This window comes from Anser cygnoides, chromosome 7 (assembly GCF_040182565.1).
Source record: "Anser cygnoides isolate HZ-2024a breed goose chromosome 7, Taihu_goose_T2T_genome, whole genome shotgun sequence".
NCBI lineage: Eukaryota > Metazoa > Chordata > Aves > Anseriformes > Anatidae > Anser > Anser cygnoides.
In genome coordinates, this window is record NC_089879.1 from 37,997,706 (window position 1) to 38,021,116 (window position 23,411).

General features: G+C 38.6%; 1 protein-coding gene across 8 annotated transcripts in view; it reads left to right on the plus strand.

The window, feature by feature from the left end:
- Positions 1 to 23,411, plus strand: part of USP54 (ubiquitin specific peptidase 54) — a 101,050-nt gene that overhangs the window by 44,246 nt on the left and 33,393 nt on the right. For 6 of the 8 annotated variants that reach the window (XM_013176570.3, XM_048060023.2, XM_067000532.1 and 3 more), the window contains 6 exons: positions 4,875 to 5,731; positions 8,314 to 8,406; positions 18,455 to 18,589; positions 20,966 to 21,079; positions 21,248 to 21,330; positions 23,131 to 23,236. In XM_013176570.3, the coding sequence (XP_013032024.3) occupies positions 5,585 to 5,731; positions 8,314 to 8,406; positions 18,455 to 18,589; positions 20,966 to 21,079; positions 21,248 to 21,330; positions 23,131 to 23,236 (678 nt within the window). In that variant the 5' untranslated portion in view covers positions 4,875 to 5,584. Of the gene's footprint in view, positions 1 to 4,874; positions 5,732 to 8,313; positions 8,407 to 11,732; positions 11,781 to 18,454; positions 18,590 to 20,965; positions 21,080 to 21,247; positions 21,331 to 23,130; positions 23,237 to 23,411 lie in introns of those variants that run through there. The other 2 variants (XM_067000530.1, XM_067000531.1) reach the window with 2 other exon arrangements.

The window sequence follows — 23,411 nt, forward strand, 5'->3', positions numbered from 1 at the left end:
AGGATAATAAAGAGCAGTATGATTATGTCCTGGGCATCAGCTGTGCTGTCAGTTCCCAGTTCAACCCTGTAGGCAGAAGTAAAGGTAAAGCCTTGTAATTAAGTTATCCGTTTAAGATAGAAGGAATTTGCAGGCTTTTTTCCTCTTTCTCCTGGCACAGCAATCAAGACTGAGGAAAAGCATACATAAAGCAGAAAGGTTTTTCTCTGTCCCATTTGTGCTATCAGAAAGTTCTTGGGGATGGAGATGAATGGAAATGATTGCACTTCTCAGTAGTTACAGTATGTCTTCTAGGTGCACAGAGAGATCTGCCCAGTATTTCCAACTAGCTGCAGAACTCAAAAAGACAAGAGGTTCTCCAGAGGACGTGATCTCCTCTTGGTACTGAGGCAGCTGGCTTCTGTCAAGGATATTTACTATAAGATCTCTGCACTGCTCACTCTTTACTTCATCCAGCCTTATGGCTATTAGCTAATGAGTACTTATTCTATCCCTCTTTTATCTCATCACCTTCAAGACTGAGCACATACTGAGATACCTAGCTGGATATTTTGGGAGGTCTGAACTGTAAATGAAGGTCTTAACGTTGATGAGCGATTAAATATAATTTAATTCATGCAGAAATTAGCAAATGCTTTCATCATTTCAGTTAAACATAAAGTTGCCAAGCCTCTGGTTGTGAGAGCGCTCTTCCTCATGCCTTGGGATGGGGCTGGGGACAGGAGGCTGTTCCCCTGCATCCATGCTGAAAGGGGACCCTGCTGGGAGCCAGCTGGGTGAGAGCTTCCACCAAAATGCATTATCTTGGACAATTCTCTTTTTTGTTACGAAAACTATTAAAATAGGGGATTTCCGTGCCATTTCTCATCTGTTTATGCTTTCATTGTTGTTTTTAGTGTGTGGAAGGACAATTTACTCTCAACACCAGTAATCCGGTCTCTACTGCCTGAAAAGTTGGTAGGAGCACGTTCTTTTCTGAAAACACCAATGTAGAAACATAAGTCACTGAAAATAAATTCTGGACCTCTGATCTTATCTAAGTGTGATAAATACTTGATTGGTGGCTTCAGCCATACCTAGAACTAAATGGAAGCGTCTCCTTTCCTAATTTGGCTGTTTTAATTCTGCCTTGTGCCTGGAATGATTCATCGAGCAGTAGCCTAAAACGTATGGAGAGATATGAAGCTGAAATAAGAGGAACGTGGCAATTTTTTTGCCTTAATACAAAGTAGAATAGTGGGACCTCACCAGAGAAGGAAGGATACAACTTGAGATGCTACATTTGTGTGATGTGCAAATAAATATAAGAACGAATCGGGACCTGAACTCTTCTTTGGCACATCTGTGAGAGCTCTGTGCCCTGTTGTCCCAAGGACAGACTGTCAGGTTTCTTCAGGCCAGGGGTATGTGCTGAGCTGTGGCCAGCACTGCTCCAGGGATGGACTGCTGGAGAGGCGACGCGAGTGCTGCTCCCATGCGCTGCTCTTGTCTGTTGAGCCTGCTGCTGTCTGGGAGATAGAGATTCGAGGGATCTATATAATCTTTATAAATGATATATAATCTTTATAAATGATTTACTCTTTATTATAACAATTTTATTATGTCTGTGCAACTTTTCAGGGATCTAGTTAGATTTACTTAATCATGCTGGCTGGATTACTTTTGTGCTTTATTCCAGTGAATAGTGTTCTTCATATGATAAACAAAACTCAAGTGCATTAGAAGCTTTTTAGGCTGTCTGCCTCCATTCATTGTGTCTCTAAGATAACATTTTGAGTAATGAACCAAGAGCATCGTTTATGTTTTTGCATCTGGCACTCCTGTTTTGGTCATACTTCTGTACTAGTAAAATTTCCAGCAATGAGAATCATCTCTGAGAATCATCTGTCTTCTATAGGAACAGTTTTCTCAGATCTGATATTGCTGTTCTCCTTTACTTCAAACTCACTTGCTTGGGGTTATGCCAATATGCCACATGGAGCTATAGTACAGGAGCTACAGGTTTTGAGTAACTTTCATTTGTAATGTAAGAGCTATATGGAGCTGCACTTGTTGTGCCCTAATGTTAAAATGCTAGAGAAAGCTGGGAAACCTCATTAGCAATTGAATTATAGGGATTTTCCTTGTCCTATTAAAAAAAAACTTTTCTTTTTTTGTGTCCTTAGTAGGAGAACAGTCTTGCTCAAAAACTTCATTAATCAGAAATAATATGTGAAAGTATTTTCTACTCACTTAACTATTCAGTTCTCTGAAACATGTCATGTATATCATCGTGTTATTGTTATCTCATTTCAGAGAGTAAATTTGTTTTTCTTTAGTTTTGTGGTTGGGATCGTTTTCAAGTTCACACAATATCAGGGAGAAGTACCATGTTTAGAGAGCACCTTCGCCTGCGGACAAGCTTGTGTGGCAGTGCCCTTCCATTTCCTTACAAACCACTGGTGGTTTGTTTTTCTTTTTTTCTTGGAATTGTCTATTGTGAGGTGAAAATACAAGAGGCTTAGCTTTTTTTCTGGTGGTGGCTGTGTCATTGGTGAAAGCAGAGCAGAATATTTTAATAGTGATGATTGCTCTTTTCCTTTAAGTTCTTTTTTCCTGCTTTTTTTGTTATCCTTCTTGTGATTTCCATGATAGAACAGAGGCTAAGTGGATCTGTAAATCCATATGAATATTGTCATACATATATTTCAGACTAATTAGGCTTCCATTTTGTAGCTCTTGTATAATATTGGTAAGTTTACAGTGTTTGGTCAAGTGTGAAGCTGCCATTAATCTCCAGAGATGTGGTTCTGCCCTAACTGGGTGGTTACTGGATTGAATGTTTTCTGCTTATTCTCTTAGCTCTGCAACAGCCATCTAGCTAAATGAGCAGACTGAACTTCTCCCTATGAAAGACCATGGAGAATGTAGGCTAAGAAGTCAGTTCTGCTAAGCCTGTACAAATGCAAGAAGCTTGCGTGATTACTACGAGAGTCCTGCCAGCTTGCAACTCCCCTTGTGATTACAGGCAAAATAAAAAGCTTCTAATTTGTTTCTGGTCCCAAGACAATAAAAATCAATAGAAAGATATATTCATTTTGTAATAGCTGGGACATTTTGGCTTGAAGATTTATAGCCCAGCTTGAGAGCAGAATCTTGATTTGAAGTTCATGAGTATTTACTCACTGCTGCTCACTCCTGTGCTTCTGGGGCGTGTTGTGGATTGTATTTTCCATCTTCCTGTAGGTGTTGTGGAAAGGGGATGGAAGAGTGCTTGGCTCGGGGAATTTCTGTGAGTTAGCACAGAGTCTGCCTACCTCAGCCCATTCCCGTGGCATCCTGCTCCTGGCTCTTGCAGCTCAAGCTTAGTGCTGCACCTATTGCAAGTAGCATTGGTTTACAGAGGTTCTTAAATGGTTGCTTGAAAGTCAATTACCTCACACAGTGTGTTTGGCTCGTGATTCATTAAGGGATTGAGCAAAGAGAAGGGGGGTTGAGGCTGAAATTGCTTTGAAATGAAACCTGTATATGTTCAGTGCTCAGGAATGTTGCACGACTGGCATGATAATGGACTATGTCTGCAGGCTTGCAAGCACATCTGAAAATTTTGCATGGCATATTGGCAACCAGGAAGAATATTCATCTGTATGTAGATGTTTGCCTGCCTTACAGCAACACTGGGACTTCATTAATATTTGTAGAATTTGCTTAATAGAAGTACAAACAAAATATTACTAGAAGGGAGTGGGTTAGGCTACTGTAAGACATCCGTGGATGTTAAGGAAATTCTGTGTTTTGACAGAAGGTGGATGACTTATTATTGTGTTGAAGGTGAAAAATGTGCCTTCACAGATACCCAGGATATCTCTGTAAGGAGTTACACTCTTAGTTAATTTTTGCGGATGCACAAATTTTGCATGTACTTATTTTGTGGTGCGATTACTTCAGAACATGTGGAATAGAGCTGTCTTGTTCATGCTAGGTATATTCAGTTGTTGTTCTGTTATCAATAATGGGGTAATCCTAAACCTCATTGGCAGTGTCCCACAAAAATGCTACACTATTGGCTGTAAAGTAACTAGAGGTGGGAAAGAGGTGGGATACTCTTGCAGGAAGTTTTTTTTTAAAATGACCATAAATTCTTGCAGTTCGTTTATAGGATTTTTTTAGAACAAATTCTTTTTTTTTTTATATTCCCTGCAAGACAAGGGCAAAAGTGAGCTTAGGGTAGGAAGAACAATTTTTATTGAACGATGCTTATTTCTTCATAAGCATCAGTGTCTCTTGGAAGACATTGTGTATTCAGTGTACCTCGGTTAAGCAACTTATATCTATGTGTGTGTGTGCATATATATATATATATATATATATGAAATCACTGTCTATGGTTAATAAATCATGGAGAGTATTTTGTTCTGAACACAGCTCTGGTCTTCTGAGTCAGTGCGGAGACTTGTCTTCATCTCAGTGTTCTAATATTGGTGGAAAATCCCAATTCTAGCACGGACAGTATATTAACATCTATTCACAAAATCCTCCCACTACTATTTGAAATACTAAGATCTTAAAGATATGTAATATTTAAGGATTGCAAAGGATATGTATGAACACTAGCATGATGTTTGTGTGAATGTTTTTTCTCTTCTTAAATCTAACTTCCTTCTTAACTCTACTGACATAGTCAGCCCTCTTGCTCTAACATACTTTTCTCATAATTCTGCGTTCTTTTCCTTGTTATTTTATTTTTTTGGGTGGAGGAAGGCTTGTATTTTTTGCTTTGTCTCAGAAGATTCAGTGTGTTGTGGGAGGTGAGGCAACACTGGTCTTGGCAGAACACCACAAAACCAAGAGAGTAATTAAATGACGCAAGCCTTCGATTATTTTTCTCTCTCAAGCTTTCTGGCACGGCTGGGCATTCCGATTGCAAAAGGAGGATCAGGAGGAGGAACTTCTGAAGATCGCACTCAGAATTAGAGAACTGTATCAGGCTCCTTGCTACTCTAAAGCTCGTCGCTCTCAAGTTCTGGAGTTGCTGTGAGGATAATGTCTCTTTCATCACCCAAGACAGAAATAACTGAAAGGGAGCTGCAAAGACTTTGTTATAGTTTTGGTTTCAGTGCTCTCTTACTAATTGGATTTTTCCTATCTTCTGTGGGAGGATTATAAAAGAATTAGAAAAAGTGCTTTTTGGGGGGAGGGTGGAGGGGGGTGGGAGGTAGCTGTTGTTTTTCTCCTCTTGATTCAGGGACCTCCTTAATCTGCCATTTGTTCCCTGAAGTCACTACCCACTTGGAAAAGAGAGAAACAGCATAACAGATGAACTTGAATGACGATGGAATCCTTCCCTCTGCAAACTTTGTACATGGCTTCTTGTAAAAGAGGGTTTTGTATACATAAGCATCAAATGAAGAATAGCATCCTGGGCTGGATTTAAAAGAAACAAACTGCTTCTGTCCTGAAGAAAAGATAAATTCCATTTAAACCATAAATTACAGAATATTGGATGTTGTTCCAGTTCTGAATTTTGGTGAATGAAAGGGAAGATCTTATCTAGTAAAACACTGTACCAGCCAAAACCTACATGTTCTACAGCTAAAACTGGAAGATGTCTTGGAAAAGAAGTTACTTTTCTGTGGGTCAGGGGAATGTCCAGGGGATGTTCACTCCACGAAATACAACCTCAATAGCACCCAGTAAAGGTCTGAGCAATGAACCGGGACAGAACAGTTGCTTCCTGAATAGCGCGCTACAGGTAAGATCACAGAATGCAAACTGGTTTTGTCATCTCTTTCTGTCTATTGCAATATTTTCTGTGCTGTGCAATGTGTACAGCCAGGCTTGACTACGTAATTGTTTGTGAGTCTAGGTAGAAGAAAGCTAACTTGGGAAATGCAGATTAGTTGTGTTACAGAACAGCTCTGTTAATTTTCAGTTTTTCTTGGTGAAATTAACAGCGTTTGCACAATCACTTAGTACACCGAGTCATTTCTGTGCAAACTTGTAACAAACTTTTCAACCAAAGGTGAGAATGCATAGAAAATTTATTTTAAAATAGGAGAATATTGCATAGGTTTCAGTATGTCTACTCCTTAAAGTAATTTTTGATGATCCAAACAAGTTCAAGGGTTGATGGTATCTGTACAGGATACTTTTACGCAGTCCAGTTTTCTTTTTAATTGCTAATTTGTAGTTTAGTTTAGATGTTTGAGTACTTTTGATTTAGAAAAAAATAATTTTCCTTTGTCAAAATGTGGTGGAGTGGCTGCTCTGCTTGCATTGTTACTGTTTGCATATTTGGAATGTTTGAGTTTCGGCCCTTCTAGTTGAAGGGTTTCAAACCCTTTCTCCACTTCAGGCTCCTTCCCTTCCTATGACTTGTTTGTGTAGTACAGACTGTGTCACTGTCTTTTTCCATGGGAAAAATTAGCTTCTTAGCTAGCTTCAGGCTTCAAGATACCCTGGTGATACAAATAATACAAATGAAAACTCTCGTGACCCTCAAACAGCTTAACGTGCCAGGAAATACAGGACTGGGTACAAAGGAAAGTGCTCACAAGTGGAGTTTCCAGTGATGTGCTGTATTGTTCTGTGAAGCTGTAAGGTGTAATCACTGGCTGCCTCCTAACATTGAGTTATTAAGCCTATGTCAGAACTAAGTGGAGCCTAATGACAGCCACACAGCATACATAAAATAGCGAAGTGTGTGACCTGGCCTGCAGTGTGCTGCAGAAGCCGTTTCCTTCTGAAGCTCAAGAGAGATAGTACACCAGAAATATTTATAGTTAAAGCTGAATACAAATAAAACAGAAAACAAGATGATTATCATTTTGTAGTAATATTTACTTCTATTCTTCATCTTATTTTTTTAATGCTGTGCGAGTCTGAGAGACTCTTGAATGTTGTTGCTCCTTACTATTAAGTATTTCTATGAACATTCAAGATAAACTCCAGAGGCAATTACATTGAAAAATTGGGCTTGTTCCTAAATGTATTATTTCTTTTTTTTGTGGAGTCTGTAGTAGCTCTTCAGGAATGTTGTATGTGATCAGATGCTTCAAAGGTTTACATTGCCTCCCAGGCCCTTAAGTATTGGGAGAGTTTGAGTACAAACATACCCCTCACAACTCAGAAGGTTTGGGAGAGTTGACAGATTAAATATTCACTAAATGGATTGATTTCATAATACAGTTGAAGGTAACATTTGGGTGCTACGGTTTAGTTAAGAAATTGTTAAAGCTAGCAACACTTCTCGAAAGCAGTACAATTTTTTTTAGCACAGTACATTTTTTTTAGTGCATTGTACTGGACCAATTAATCAGAATTAGCTGTATGATCCCTCTGCTCATGCTAACGAAGTGTTTAGTCAGTCACATGCCAGCCTCAACCTTCCCATTCCGTCTGGAGCCTGGCACAGATGGTCAGGGCTTCTTTCAACACAAGCCTCTGTCCCTGCCAGGCTGGTGGTACTGAGGGCAGGGCTTGCAGGAGAGCCCAGTTGCTGTTAGCTGAAGTTGAAAGAGCTAGCAGCAGTCACGAAGAGCTGACTATGAAGCACCTCAGATCAGTAATGTCGCTGCTGTACATGTGGAAATTTAGCTGGTTGCACAGGTTTGGCGGTAAAACAGCGATAAAGCTTGGTGCTATCACAGCAAACTTTGCCTTGCGCTGGTGCTAGAAGGGTGTACGAAGCCTGCTTGTTTTTATGTGCTGTGATCATTACCACAGTAACTACCCACACTACTTAGGGTTAGAAATCCACCAGTCATCACAGGATGTAAATGCACTTAGTAACGATAATAGTGGGCACAGAGGATTTTAGTAATTTATTGTTTTGACTTTCAAGATCTTGTGCAGATATGCACTGCTGGTGTGCTCCTTCTGACACGTGGCCTTTCTGCTCAGAACATTGAGGCTGATGGGGAGGAGGAGTGAGGTGCAAGGAGCTTACCTGCATGGCTGCTGGGGCTTCTGACACCTCTGCTGAGGTTCGCAGTGTGGTCATGCAACTGCTCAGTGTGGCCCAAGCACCAGGGAGCAGTCAGGGCACCTGCAGTTGGAGCTGGCAATGCCACACAGGCAAAGCAGCGTGTCTTTAGTCTAAAAGCATGTGAAAAGAAATTGAGAAGTATGTCCTGCTCTAAATTAATTCCCGAGTGCTACAGTTCTTGAGAAAGAAAGGTGAAAATACCAGCTTGCAGATAGTTAAGAGGCACACTGTGTTAAAAGTGACATTCATTAACACTAATGTGCTTCAGAATTATTTAACGTGCATTTTTAGTTAAAGCTTTATGCAGCATATTCATAAAATTATTTGTGTTCCTCTTTGTGTTTCAGGTTCTCTGGCACCTGGACATTTTTCGCCGCAGTTTCCGACAAATCACGACGCACAAGTGTATGGGTGATTCTTGCATCTTCTGTGCTCTCAAGGTAAAGGTTGGAAATAAATTTCATTTATTAAAAAAAAAAAGTGTAACATATCACCAATATTTAATTAACATGCATCTGGAAATCGGTGAGAGCGAAGGTAAATCTGATTAGTGGCTGGGTGCTGATACTCATAGTACTGTTTTTAAAATATGTTCCACTACATTGTGAAAATACTGTAGGTGAAGTTACAGATAAAAAGGGCTCTCATCAGTGAAGTGTGGATCATCATGAGCCTCTGTTTGAAATTATCACTTCAGGCAGTAAAACGTCTATTTTCTCTGTGCTTTTTTCTAATTTGTCATTTGGTTTATATATATTTTATTGTGTATGGTTAACATGCTCTTCAGAATTTACCTTTCCTTTAGACCTGCTTTAAATGTCAGCGTGGAAGGCCTTTCTGTTCAAAGCTCTGGTTAAGTAAGACTAAAAGGTATTTTCTACTGTAAATATTGATGTCTGCATCAAAAGGTGCAACTCTTTGTGGTCTCTTTTTTAGAAAACATCAATTCTGGTTTTAGATGCTGATACAGTAACTGTCACAGATGCTGCCTGGACAGTCAAATATAGATACTAGTTCTGATTCAAAGTACTGTTGTGTACTTCCTACATCTCCCTTTGTTTCTACCCATTAATTTTTAGTGCTTCTGTTGTTTTGTTTTGGTTTGTGTTCTCTTTCTTAAATTCTGTAAACCCAGTGCTGCCTCTTACCTGGTGAGAGAAACAGACATAATCAAAACAGGATGGGAAAAACTACCTTTGATGTTCCTGAGCAGTGATTTCTCTCTCTGAAACTGGTACTGAGACATTTTCTTTGATCACAAACGGATGGTAAAATTTAAGTAAATATTTAAATTCATTGTGGGAGAATTTATTGTGCCATGAATTCTGTGTGCAGAAATGAAAAAGAGAGACAGCATGTCTTACCATATGTCAAAATAGAGAGTGCAAGGTTTAAATTAAGATCATTTGAAGTTCACAGGTGATGTACTATAACAGCTGTCTTGTTCCTTATAAGTGACTGTGAAGGTGAGAGACAGACTTGAAATGAGTTAGCCAGGAAGGTTTTTGATTGTTTTGAAGGGATTTTCCATTGCAAAAGAATAGCAAAGAGGAGACTCTTAAGGCATGAAAAAGTAATTTCCTTTTGGAGGGGAATCTATATCAACGCCTCTGTTGAAATGAAGAGACAGGGTGATATTTACAGTGGTATCTTCAGAAGAGGATGTTATGGTAAGTAAGGAGCAGGATAGAACATCCAAAGTGAGAAATACAGCTACGCAGACAAAAGATAGATATTGAGTATATCCTCTTCCTTGTAGTGAAATGGCCAAGACAGACATGATCTGGTTTGAGTTCATGAAGTGCAGTGGGATAAATGATTTGAAGCTCATTTTTGGATCATTTCTTCAAGTATTGCCAGGTGATTGCTGGCATTCTTTGGTAGCTGAGGGCAGAAAGAAGAGGATTTGGGAAATGATCATCTATGTAAGTTTTTGCTATTCTGGTGTGTAACCTAACAGCAGGATATGGCAAGGAGATACCAAAAGTCCGACAGGTTCTGCCATTTGACTGAAAGTCAAGTGAACTCTGAGCTGGAGTTGCTTGGGCTAATAGAGATAGTAGCTGAAGTCTTAATTGACATGAGAGCACTGAAAAAGGAGGGGAAAAAAAGCCATGTGAAAGAGGAGAGAATGAACATTTATTTATCTAGCTGGTACAGAAAGGTGAACTGTGAAACAAGATGCTTCTGGATTAGCAGTACCAGTACAAAAGGGCAAAGCGCTTCTATAAGACTGGAAGGTGGCAGAATCTCTGGAATATGTATTAAAAGCATGCATTGGGTCAGAGTGTGTTTAGTTTTGTTGATAAAATTCTTACTGCACACTTCAGCAAGACAGCAAAAGTATGTCATTATAAACTTCTAAGTGACAGGTAGAGTGATAGAATTCACAAATCGCATGCCAGCAGCCATATGCCTACTTTTAAATTATGCAGCCTTTGAAAAAAATGTTGCTCTCTTCTTGCTCACAAGCATCTTTGAGGACTTTGGTTTGTTTCCTCTCTGAAGTTCCTACCAATGCCATCTTCAGCCACAAGGTGTTACAACACCGTTTTCAGCAAAGCCCTTGCATTGTGCTAAATCCTGAAGGTGTTTTGCACATTTTAGACAACTTAAATCTGGCTGCGTGTGGAATTATAATAGCTCACAAAACTCAGTGTACAATGAAAAATTTTGAAGAAATGCATCAACAATCATCTGGACAAGTACTTCTGAATGTGGGCAGTAATGAGTACTTGACAAAGAAAAAAATGAATTCCAACAGGCTTTAATCCAAACCAAAATTATAATGTTTTCTATCTGCATTCTGTTCTTTATGGTAAATACCAGTGTTCTACCTGAGTCTATTCTATAACCCTCAGAATGTTTACAGATACTTATTGTAAAACTATACAAGGGAAAAAATGTGCAGAAATCTGCTTGTAAGAAGTCACAGAACTGTCTTACTCCTGGTTCCTGTATGTTTCTTAGCATCTCACAGTTCTGTTTTTCTCTGAGTGATGTCAAGTTTCCACTGTAATTAAATTGTGTAAAATGTTGATATTTGTACATAAGTATTCGATAATTTTCCCCAATAATCAGTGTTACCAATTCAAATATTATAAAGATGTGTAATAAAGAGTGTCACTTAACTCGATTTGAAATTGGGGATGTAGCCCTCCCCCCAACAAGCAAAGAAAACTACAGAACAATGAAACCTCCACTAATACCAGAAATGTTGCTTGTCTCACGAGCATGCAACTGAAAACGTGGGGATAGTAAGTAATAAAGGAATGTGCCAGGGATAGCCCCAGACTGTGGAGATGATTGCATTCATCTTCATAAACTGCTTAAGCAAAGCAGTACATGAAAAACCAAAAATCCCAAAAGGCTGTTGAAAAGTACTTACTTGTCCTCTGCTGCCCTCTGGATAAGTGGTTCTCACTGTTCTGTTTTTCTCCTGAAAATGTTAACGCTGCCTGGCACACACAGTATGTGTAAACTTATATGTGACAAATGGGATAATGTGTGTAATACGCACCTATTACTGCAGGCATCACCAGGAGTGTTTTGTCCTGCTGCAGCAGGATCAGCCCTTCCCGTCCTTGCTCATCTCTTCCCCTGCCCCACTGTTCTTGTCTGCTTTGGAAGCCTCTAACTGTTGTCCTGCCAGGGTAATGTCAGCTTAGCCTCCAGCTCTTTGACATCCTGTTTCTCTTGAATCTTGCCTTAGGCTTTGCTAAGATGAGGGAGAAGATATGGCTGGATCCAGTGGGAAGCCAAGAATTTGGATCTCTATACCATGCGAGAATGTCCCATTAGGGTCTGGGGAGAGGTAACTAGCCTTGCATGCTGTCAGGTGGAACTGCCCGAGATGCTGGCCAGAGCGAGCAAGGATGGAGTAGGATGCGTTTGCTTTTCTCCAAAGCATGCTGGCATGTTCTGATTCCAGCCTAGCTTGTGAAGGGGTCAGGACCTGGGGAAAATAGTCTACTTGCCACTCCTCCTCTCCGTTTGCCTTCGCAGGATACCTTCTGTGTTGGTCAGAGAGGGTTTGTGCTCCTTCCCTGATTGGAATGGTTGCTCTAAAGGAGACACTCTTCCCGTTGACTTCAGAGGAAGACAGTCTTCACCAGGCTAAATTTAGCCTTTGAATAACACTAAAGAAGTTATTTTTTTTGTGCTTGCTTGGCTTGCTGCAGCTCTTTCTAGGGATTCTGATGTCATGCACAGTATTTACTGTAAATGCTCAGCTAGCCCCATAAATATTATTTGTGATTTTACTTTATAAAATGAGGGATCACAGGACAGTGATGTTTGTTATTGGATATCAAACCACATTTTAGTTTTGTGCCACATTGAAGACATCTACTACATAAATTCTTGAAGTAATTTTAAAACTTGCTAAGCTACCTGGCTTGTTTGTGGCTACAAAGTGAGCCTTGAAATCATTCCAGACATTCGTTGGCCATTTTGAACGAACATTGCATCTACAGCTGTAAAATACAAGGAAGAGCTGCAGAGACTGTACTGGAATCCCACACACTGTTCCTTGAGATGTTGTGGCATTATTCAAGGTTATTTGTTTAGTACACTAGCTGTCCTTACCGCTGTGTGGTTTGCCTGCTGTAACACTGGAACAGCTTTTTAATTTATTATTAATGTTGAAATCTACTGTGTTCTGTTTTGTTTTCCTTTTTCTAGAGCATTACTTTGCTGTGGTGTTTGTTTATTACAGCTGGAAGGGGGCAGGAAGGGGGAAATCCGTCCACTGTGCTGGGCATGCTACAGAGTTTGTTCTCCTTCCAGGGATTGTGCTGGGAGCTCTATGGTGCCAGGATATAGGACAGAGTGTTTTTTGTAGTTTGCAAGAAAGAATGCTCTATTGATTGATAAATTCCAACAGAGCTGTTCTTTTTGTAATTCTGTCATGCAGCAAAAACAGGAAGAATATGAATTTTCTGCTTAGAAACGATTGTTTTCAGAGGTGAAAACTGACAACAATAGGATATTAGAATGCTTAAAGAATTGGAATTGCAGTAATTCATAGGTCTGATTAGTCACCTATTTGAAGGATTTGTTTTGAAAAGTTCATGACATGGTTGAGACAGTAATAAGTTGGCTGAAAAAATCTTGTTCTCTTCTTTTGTGCTTTTTTAGTATATCTTGGGCTACAACACTATCAGAAATATAGGAAATACTTCCAGTAATGATTGCTTATTTTTATCTTAAGCAGTTTTTATAAATCTTCATCAATTGTCACCTAGTTATTGTGAATACTCTGTGACTTGGGTGGCTTTTCCTGGCATCTTCTTAAACAAAACTTGATGAAAGTATATTTTTTATTTGATCTTATTAGTAGCCAGGGGATGCATGACTTTGCAGTCCATACTGGGGGGTGGTATGTTAATATTTAGGGCATGGTGTGAGTAAAAATGTAGAATAAACTGTAAAAGAAAGGAATAAAAGGAGGTCTAGGTTGATAGATTTGGAGGTTTAGAAAGTGATCCAGAGACAAATAGGGTTAGAATTATTTGCGCTCTTGAAGGCAAATATAAGGAAACAATGAGGAAGAAGTCTGAGCTAGTGAGAATAAGGTAGGTGGAAGTTGATGTGGTTGGATGGGAGAAAAGTGAGTTTAGCAGCCAGAATTTCTAATGAAACAGGTTGCTGTACTGAGCAGGAGGAGAGTGATGCTCTACATGTGAGGTTAGGTATTGTAGACAAAACAAATTTAAAACAAAGAACTTTCAATTGAGTTAGAGCAAGAATAATATTGATGTGTTGAGCAATGGGATAACGATTGGCCATGTTAATATTTGTAACTTTTGCTAAAAGGCAGAAACTTAACATAGGCAATGCTAAAGCATTTGGAGAGAATGTGTTTTTTTCTTTGAAACAAATGCATGCTGCTAGATCTGGAATGCTATCCGCATCCAGAAGTAACTTCTGCTCAATGCTGGAAGAGAATAATTGATTCTCAGAAGGCTGCCAAGGACAGGACTCAAATTTACAGTGCATGGACGCTGATCTGATTCAGTAGCTGTTGCCTCTTGTCTTCAGTCATCAATTTATTTTTACACCAGGCTCCTGAGTGCTGGATTAAGAAGTCACTTGTACACGTGCATCAAGTGGAGGTTTTGTTCCATCAGTCTGGTCAGATACATAGTGCAGATGTCAGTGTACCCCCAAATTGAATACTTTTTTTTTCATAGGGATACAGTGGATTGCAAGCACTGTTAGAGATGATTTGGTGCAGATCTCTTAGACTGGGGGGAGGTGGCAGGATTCACAGGTATTTCAGCTTCACAACTTTAAAAATAAGTCTGAAACTTCAATCCCATGGATTATCTTGAAGACTAATTACTGTCTTGTTTTCTAACCAAATGAAGCACAACTCGTTTTATGATCTTGCATGTGAATTTCAAGCAGTCATAAACAGAAAGGCAAGTTTTAATTTCAGCCTTTCCATAATATTGTGTTCATTATCTCAAGCCATAAGTTGTTCTCCTTTGAAGCTTTAGAAAGTTGGTATTGATCCCCATACTTCCCAAAGTGGAGAAGGTGATTCTGGGAGAACACTGACTTTGCAAGCCCTTGTTCAGACAGGTTCCAGCAGCCCAAAGCTGTGGTAAAAAGGACAAGAAGCTTCCAGTTAGAAACCAGAAAAAAAGCCTTTTGAATGGCAATAAATCAAGTGAGGACCTAGAATAGATTGCCTGGAATGGTTAAGGAATTTCCAGATTTGGATGCATCTGACAGCAAGCTGGCCTAAGATCAGCTATGTGAAGAATATAGTTGATCTTGACTTAGTACTTGGGCATGGACCAGATGCAACTAGATGGGCTTCAGCAATTTATTTCTGTAAGGAACAGTTGTGCTTCCCAATTCTGCTGTCTGCGCTGTCCTTTCCAGACCTTTGCAGATCTGTAGGGAAGGAAATATGGAGAGACACAGGCTTCTTTTTTTTTTCTTTTAGAGATGTCAGGAACACAATGTTACTAGAATGCAAACTTCCTGGCTGACAAATCCCTTTCTCATGCTCTTCTGTATTGGCTTGTCTCATGCCAAGAACAGATCATCAGTATAAAAATCAACGAACTGCTGTTAATTCAATATTACGAATTGTTCATGTTCTATTTAAGCCAGTATATTTTTCTCTTTCAGTTCTGATGCCTTCATTTGTTTTAATGAAAACTAGTAAAAATAGGAAAAATTTAGCTTATTCATAAGGCTTTTAGTGATGTCTCTTCATATTGTGGCTGTAAAGGATACTCTCAGCTGTATCGGAATGTAGCCATTGCAAGAGAACTTCAGTGCAGTGAATATGCTAGTGGGGTTTTTGCTATCAGGGAAAGAAGTTTTTGAAGGAGAATTAAGTTTGAATGTTTTATATATGAAGCTGTCATTAAGTTCCAGAAGCACTTGGAGAAGAGGTGTCATCCAAACTCCTGTAGGAGGACCAGCAGTACTTTCCTGGTCTGCACCCAGACTGTATATGGAGCAAATATAAGTGGTTAACAGTGTAACTCAAGGGCAAGATCTGAAGTTAAGGAGAGAGATCCAAGTTAGTTAACTTAAAATGATGAAACATCAGGAAATGCCACACCTGTCCATCTAAGGCTGAGACAAGACTGACCTGTTCTGAAGAAAAGGGGAGCGAAGAGCCTATCTTGAGAAATGAAAAGAAAGGGAAACAACTCCCCTGTCTCCCTCTGCACCTCCCCAAGCAGAAAACAAACAAGAAAAAAAAGAGAACACCAAACCTTGTGCTCAAAGTGAGTTTGACTCCATTGCAGGTGCATTTAGGGCTTCCTACAAGCTGCTGTGCTGTGTTTCAAAGTGTTTTAAACTGTGCTGTGCAATGATAAAGTAAGATTTGATCTTTATTAGATTAAAATGCCCAATTACTCACTGTTTTAAAAAAAATATTTTAGTCCTCAAAATTTAAAGACTATACCATTGTTTTCTATGTCATTAAAAATCATGAAATACATTCTTCTATATAGTATTGTGAACTTCTGCTGCTTGGTTTTACATATTAAAATTCATTACAGCATTCTTTGTTACTGAATTATTTCTGTTCTGTGGTGGTGGTAACAGGTTTCACAATTTTCTGCTATTGTATTTAATGAAAGTCTTTCTGTTTGTTTTTATAATCTTTATTTTTAATTGTGAAGGCTGCAATTTTGCAGTGAAAAAAAAACTACAAAAATTAAAACTGCAGGATCTTGTGGAATAACTCTAAAACAGTTGCTTATAAGCATCAGGATCACGTTCTCCTTACTGAATCTCTGTGTTAACTACAGGGTACGTTGCAGGTAAAAGTAGAGTATACATTATTTTCTCAAAGATGATTTTAGTCTGCTTGCTTGATGGTTTCTCCTTTTCCCTTGTTAGAAGCCTGGGCTGATTCTCCCCCTGCCAAGTGTTCAGAGCTATTTCAGAGCTCTCGTTGGAGCAAACGGGTCCTGTCCATCAGCTCCCCGCAGTTAGGTTGCATGCCAGCTGCTAGACAAGTGCATCAGTTTCCGGTTCTATGAAGTGAGACTGATGATAACCAGAATGAATGTGTTTCTAAAGCACAGTCATGAATATTTTCAAGTGCTTTTAAATTGCTTAATGAAAAGTGTTCCAGTAGGATGGAACTATTTTTCACTGTTTTTGAGGTCCACTGAAATGAGAAAATTTCTTAAGGAAAGATGAAACTTGCTCTTATCAGTGTGACAGAAATTGGAGTCAGGATTGTTATGGACAGAGACTTTGTCATTCTTTCCATTTTTGTATAAGTATGTATATATGCAAGGTAGCTGAGGAAAGGAATTGTCTGTAACTGATGAAGTGTGAGACTTCATTGCCTCACAGCCTTCTTTTCATTACCATTTTCCATTTCATTTTCCACTAATAAATGCAGTATTAGAAGAGCAACAGTCTTCAGCACAATGGTCCCTCACCTATGAATAAGCACCATAAGCACTGCCAAAATAAAATTAAAAAAATAAGAAGCAGTAAAGAGAGATGTGGGTTTTATCTTTGTGTCAGTGCTATAAATTCTGTGATTTCTACAGCCAGAGATGGAGCAGACACCGAGGTTGGTTTGTTTGGGCTGTGCAGTGACTGACGTGTTCTGCACTTTTTCAGCTTCTTCAAAGCAGATGAGGTGGCAGAGCTTGGCAAACCTTCTCGCAGTTTACTATTCACTTTCTGATAAGAAACAAATACAAATAGTTAGTTAAAGGAGAAAAAGGTTGAGGTTATTTATTTCCAATGAATGTTAATTGTCAGTATGTTGGGGAGAAGCTTTCAGTAATTTAGGGAAATCCCACAGGAATGAACATCACTACAGATTCTTGTGATCGATTTGAGAGAAAAATAAATCCTCAAACTGGTTTGAGGCTAACTTTCTCATTTTTGTTTGATTTGTTTAGAAGGCAGAAAAGCCAAGTAGTGTATAATTGAAGATTATTTTTCTTTTTACTGGAGTAGGAGCAGTCTTTTTCTGCACTCTTTAGGGAAGTTGTGAGGGAAATTTTATAGGGAAATAGATGCAGAATTTTGATACTGGCTGAAAATATTTGCTTGTCATATGAAATGAGGTAGAAGGAATAGTGTGTTGTAAGAGTAAGAATTGTCTGAAAACAAGGGCTAGAATTTTTTTTTTTACTTAAACTGAGGATCTTGCGTACAGAATCTTTCTGTCCTTTTAGGAGGGTGAAACAAAAATGAAGTAATTGTTCAGAAGATCTCTTGGAGATTACACATGCACACAAAGTGGGATTTTAGTCAGTTGGGAATATGTGCTGGACTTTCTTGTGTATGACCTGCATTTCGGCTGCTAATGCATCTCTGTTAAACTACTTGTCCTTGCAAGTGATTACCCAGATGAGCTGTGAGTTACAGGTATGAAAATGCAGTTGTATGGCAGCAAGAGAACAGCTGGCCACACGCTGGAGCTGCTATTCAGGTCGTGCCTTTTCTCCTCCTCTGTGCTGACCCAGGCATCATCTGATTCTTACTCACTTGGGTAAGAATTTACTGGAAAGTAAATTCCTGCAGGATTGCAAGCAACATATTTTGGGTGGGCTGAGAAGTTTGGAAAAAGTTGACTGAGAAGAAAAAAGAAGTCATGTATAAGAAAGCCATTGGTGTGGAATGAAAGAATCAAGAGGAAGAAATAGGAATAAAAAATGTGGATGTTTTGATGTCTGTTGTATTTGCTTTGGGAGAATGTTCAAGGGTGATGAACATAGAGGAAAATTTGCCCCTAGGCTCCCAACCCATAGTTCTTTGCATATGTGCCCTTCGAAATGAAAGGAAGGGAAACACCACAAAGATAGATATGGTTTCCAAGGAGAAACTCCTAGTATTGTCTCTTGTAGTCCCTGTACAATACAAACATGTGTTGCTTGATGAAAGTGAGCTAAAGATTTCTTGTTTCTTTTCAAATAACTTATTGGTCATGTGTTTGAAAAATACAGTGACACAACTATTTTTTGGTTTTCTTATTAGGGTATCTTCAACCAGTTTCAATGTAGCAGTGAGAAGGTACTGCCTTCTGATGCCCTGCGCACTGCTCTCGCGAAGACATTTCAGGATGAGCAACGATTCCAGCTGGGCATCATGGATGATGCTGCTGAATGTTTTGTGAGTACAGTTGAAAGATGGTCTGAAGGCATTGATGCTAACCTGCACTACACAGTCAGTCCACTCCCCATCCGAATTCCAACAAACCTAGTGTATGCAGCGTGGAAAAGACAGAGATCACCAAGCTTGAAGTGTTTCAGTGGGGAAACAAACGATGTTTTAAGAATTATCGCTAATGATTTTGTAATAGAAATATGAGTGTTACAGTCTTTACATTTAAACTTTTGTGTATGTACTGCTTGCTGTCTCAAGTATATATTTTTGATAAGAATGGTGTGTGTGGTTTTTTGTTGTTGTTTTCAGTCTCTCCAGTGCTTTGCAAAACTCTCATATGGGGAATGATGTGAAAACCTCACAAATAGTGTTCTTGCTCAAAGAAAACTATTCAGTTTTCTCATGTATAAACACTTAAGGGAGTGATCCAGGATGTTAGTTTTAAGGATCACCTCAAAAGGATGAAAGGATATTTTGTTTACTGGTTATCCTGAAATCATGTTTTCACAAACTCTAACTAATGGAAAGTGTTAAAAACAAAAAACAAAACAAAACAAAAAAACAAACAACAACAAAAAAACAGGCAATATAACACAATTGCTTGTCTGTTGCCCGGTTTGTAAACCTTCTGACAATATTTTTTAAGCTGGTTATCTCACTGTTGTACTTAGGACTTTTATGCCAATCTTATGTCTTTCAGTTTACCCACCTGCATTTTTTTAATACTGAAACTTTCTTCTCAACTCTTGTGTTCAGATTTTATTCTTACCCACACTTCCTCTTTCTTCCTTTAGTCTCCTAAATTTCTGTAACTTAAGTAGGAGGTATTTTTGTCATGCTGACCTATTGACTGCCCTCCTTCTCTGAAATGGTGCTTGTGGGGTGCCCCAAGTGTGTTTGTATCCTCCCAGTTGTTAACAAAGATTCTTAATCATATTGATTATTAACCAAATCAATTCTTAATCCATGTACAAGCATGCTAGATTTACTACTGCAACATTTAACTCCTCTCAGGCAAAGCACCATTCAGAGTGGAGTCCTTTCTATATGTTACATCTTTCACTTCCTGTACCTACCCAACTTGACAGTAGCACTGGAGGGAATTATAGAAATGATAAATTCATATAGCTGTTGTAGGTCTTCTCCTCGCCCTCTAAATGGGCTTATGATAACCCAAGCTATCCTGTGTTTGTAGAATACTATGACAGAGAATGTTTATTTAGAAAAACAGTATAGTTTAATAGGCCTATTTAAAATGGAAATAGATCATACCAATGAAGCCTCGAAGTGAAATAAGGGAGGTGAGCCTATACAGGAGCCCCTGTCAACACAGCGATGTCAAATCTTTGTGTGTAGCCCAGCACATTAACAGAGGTCTGTACGTAGTAGAACATGGGAACTTCAGATTCAGTTCCTTTCTTGAGAAATCTAAATAGCCCATCTGTTTCTATAGGAAGAGTCCCCACAAGCATGTTAGGTTAACCATACTGGTACAAAGACACTTAAGAGTGGTAAGAGTTCCATTTTGAGGTTAAACTTCAAGACAGAGAATTCCATAGTTTTTCACTTAGTTAATGTTTTCAGCCCTAAAGGCAGAGATTTAATTTAAATGGCAGAGGAAGAGCTATGTATTGAAGTTCAAAGGAAACAGTACTGGGTCAGAGCTATATTGCCTACCAATTAATTTTGACCTGGTTATTGAAGGCCGATCAACCATCCAGGCAACTTATGCTGGTGGTGGAAACTGCTGCTGGAGGAGGTGGCAGCAGCCTGCTGTCACCAGCAGATAAATGTTGGCAACAACAGGAGGAGCGGAGGTCTTAAGACAAGAACTCCTGGGAGCTTTAAAACAGATGGAGTTATCTAGAAAACATTCAAAGCTTTTGTTTCGTGTAGAACTTAGTCTGCCTCTTCATTTATTAGTTGCCCTCCACTTTTACAGAATGTGGATTTACCGTATTTCAAACCCCTTGTGGAATATGGAAATGGGCTAGAGTTATTTGGTGTTGATGGGAAGTTAGTCGTAACCAACTGATATTAAAACTGCAGAGCTGCTGTACCTGTTATATTTGGTCAAATCAATTGATTTTGAGACTTGGACAGAATAATCAATGACAGAATCCTCAGAGGTAACTGTAAATAAAATAAATGGTTAACTGATAGAGCATTCAAAATCAGATGTGGTAGCTGTTTTCTCTTATAGCAAAGAAATGCCAACTTCCTGTTTTCTAAGCAGGTTTCAAAAATTTGCAGTAGTCTTCTGTCTCTGTAAATGGTACTTAAGCATGTCAGATGCAATGAATAATGTCCTTTGTGATTTATATTCTACTTTTGTCTACATTTGAAATGATTTAATGCTTTTTTACTTCTCTCTTGGACTAGGAAAACCTGCTAATGCGAATTCACTTCCACATTGCGGATGAGACAAAGGAAGATATTTGCACTGCACCGCATTGTGTTTCCCATCAGAAGTTTGCAATGACCTTGTTTGAACAGGTGAGGTGATGATGCATGTTGTATACAAATCATAAATTCTCAGTTTCACATTTTTCAATCCAAAGATATGCATTGCCATGGTTTAAAAAAAAATAAATACAAGTGGGAGCATTTCTGAGAAAATGCATGTTTAATCTTGTCAATATACTACATTTTCATTCTCTTTAGTGTGTTTGTACCAGCTGTGGTGCCACCTCCGACCCATTACCTTTCATCCAGATGGTACATTATATCTCCACAACCTCACTTTGGTGAGTTGAGATTTTTTTACATGGAAAAGAGCTTCTTATTTATACTGGCATTGTGATTTGATCTTTACCTTCAACACTAAATGTCAGGAATGTGGTTTGTTCGAAGTTGGGGGATATTTTATAACCATGATAAAGAGCATGAGGGCTTAGTGGAGCAGAAGATATCAACTTAGGCATGGATCAGTGTGTCTTCTTGTTTATGATTCTGAATCTGACAACTCTAGTGCCAAGGACTCATGTATGTTTTAAAAGACCTAAGTATGCGAACAGGTGAGTTATGATAAGTGGGGGAAAAAAACTGGAGAGGACCTTCAGATGCTTAGTCTATCTTCCCATTCAAAACAGGGATAATCTCAAAGCCAAATCAGGCTGTTCACGGTTTTGTGCAACTGAGTTTTGGAAATGTTCAAGGACAAATTCCGTGGTCTCTCCAGACTACCTGTTCCAGAATTTAACCATTCTGTGAAACTTTTTCACTACTTTTCCCTTATCAACAGAGACAGTCTTTTTATGATAGGAGATAATCAAGTTGATCATGCGTGGTTGCCATTGGTAAATTCATGCTGACTGGTTTGACTCACCTTGTTTGTCTTATGCCTGGAGATGATTTCCGAGGGCATTTGGTCCATCTTTTCCCCAGGTAGTAGAGCAAGATTGACCAGCCTTATTTAGTTTCTCAACTCCTCTTTCTAATGAATGTTGAAGATGGATATAACACTTGCTTTTTACTAGTTGTTGGACCTCGTGACCTTTCATTAAAGGAGCTTCTGCTCTAGCTCTGTTAGAGTTCTGTTGAATGAATGCTAGAGGAGATAAGTTGATTTTTCTCTTCCTTTAGTAAGCTGCTCTTCAGTTAAAATCTGCCTAAACCTGATAGAGGCAGGATTCTGTTGTTCGTTTCCATCTCTAAATTTTGATTGGGATGAAAAACTGTGTTTGTTGGCCACCTTGAGAGAGTAGTGAGCCTGAAAAGCTTGTCTTAAACTGCTAGTTGCTCTTCTCATTCAGATCTCTGTTAAAGGCTACTGCTAGCAGTGTATTAGGAGTAATGTAAAGCTAGGTTTCATTCTCCCTTGTGGCTGCTACTGGCTATTCCACCGTGCTGTGGTTCTTTAAGTTACAGGCAGAGACTGTGTATTAGAATATTATTTATTAGAATTGCATGAAAATAATGATGTAAATGTTATTCAGTGTTTTTTATATATATATATATATATAAATAAAAATCTCAATAACTCTTGAGTTGGATGTTATTTTAAAAATACCAAGAAAAAATGCTATGTTTATCTACATCTTAAACTATGTTAAGTTTTAACGTCCTATAACTGTTAGTCTTTTTATGTACTTAACTTTCTTTTAAATTGGACAGTGAAATCAATTGAATACTGTGCTATTTTGCTATAACCGTCTGGTTATCTCAGTAGGGATGTGCTTTACTGTGCTAACATCACTGTTGTGGTAGCCAAAGGGGGGAAGCATTTTGAAACAAATGCTTCATTTTGAAATTAAGTATTTCTCAAAATGCTAAAGCTTGTTTTTAAGGTGTAAGTTTTAAGCCAAATTAGAAACCTTTTCTATTTTTTACTTGTTTTATTTCTTCCATATTACTATAGCAGGTGACATAATTCACAGTTAATAATGGTGTTTTTTGTACTACATTAAATATAAAAAGTGTTATGTATTTTAAGGTTCTTAACTTCTTACATAATTTAAAGGCAACATTCTTGCTTAATGTGCTTTTTTTGTTCGTTTTTATATTTCTGTTAACCTTTTGTTTCCTGTCCTTTTTCTATACTGAAGCAATCAAGCTATTTGTATGCTGGAGAGACGAGAGAAACCCACTCCAGATATGTTCGGAGAGCTTCTGCAAAATGCCAGCACTATGGGAGACCTGAGAAACTGTCCGGTTAGTATGCTTAATTTTGTTATGAGGACAATAGACAGGACAGAAGAGAGTTAATAGATTACACTGACATATACCTTTTAATTCATGAGCTTTTTCAAGATTTAGTTCATTGTAGTGATTGGACTTGATTTTGGTACCTCTCAGTTACTCAACGAAGGAAAGAAAAAACTGCTGA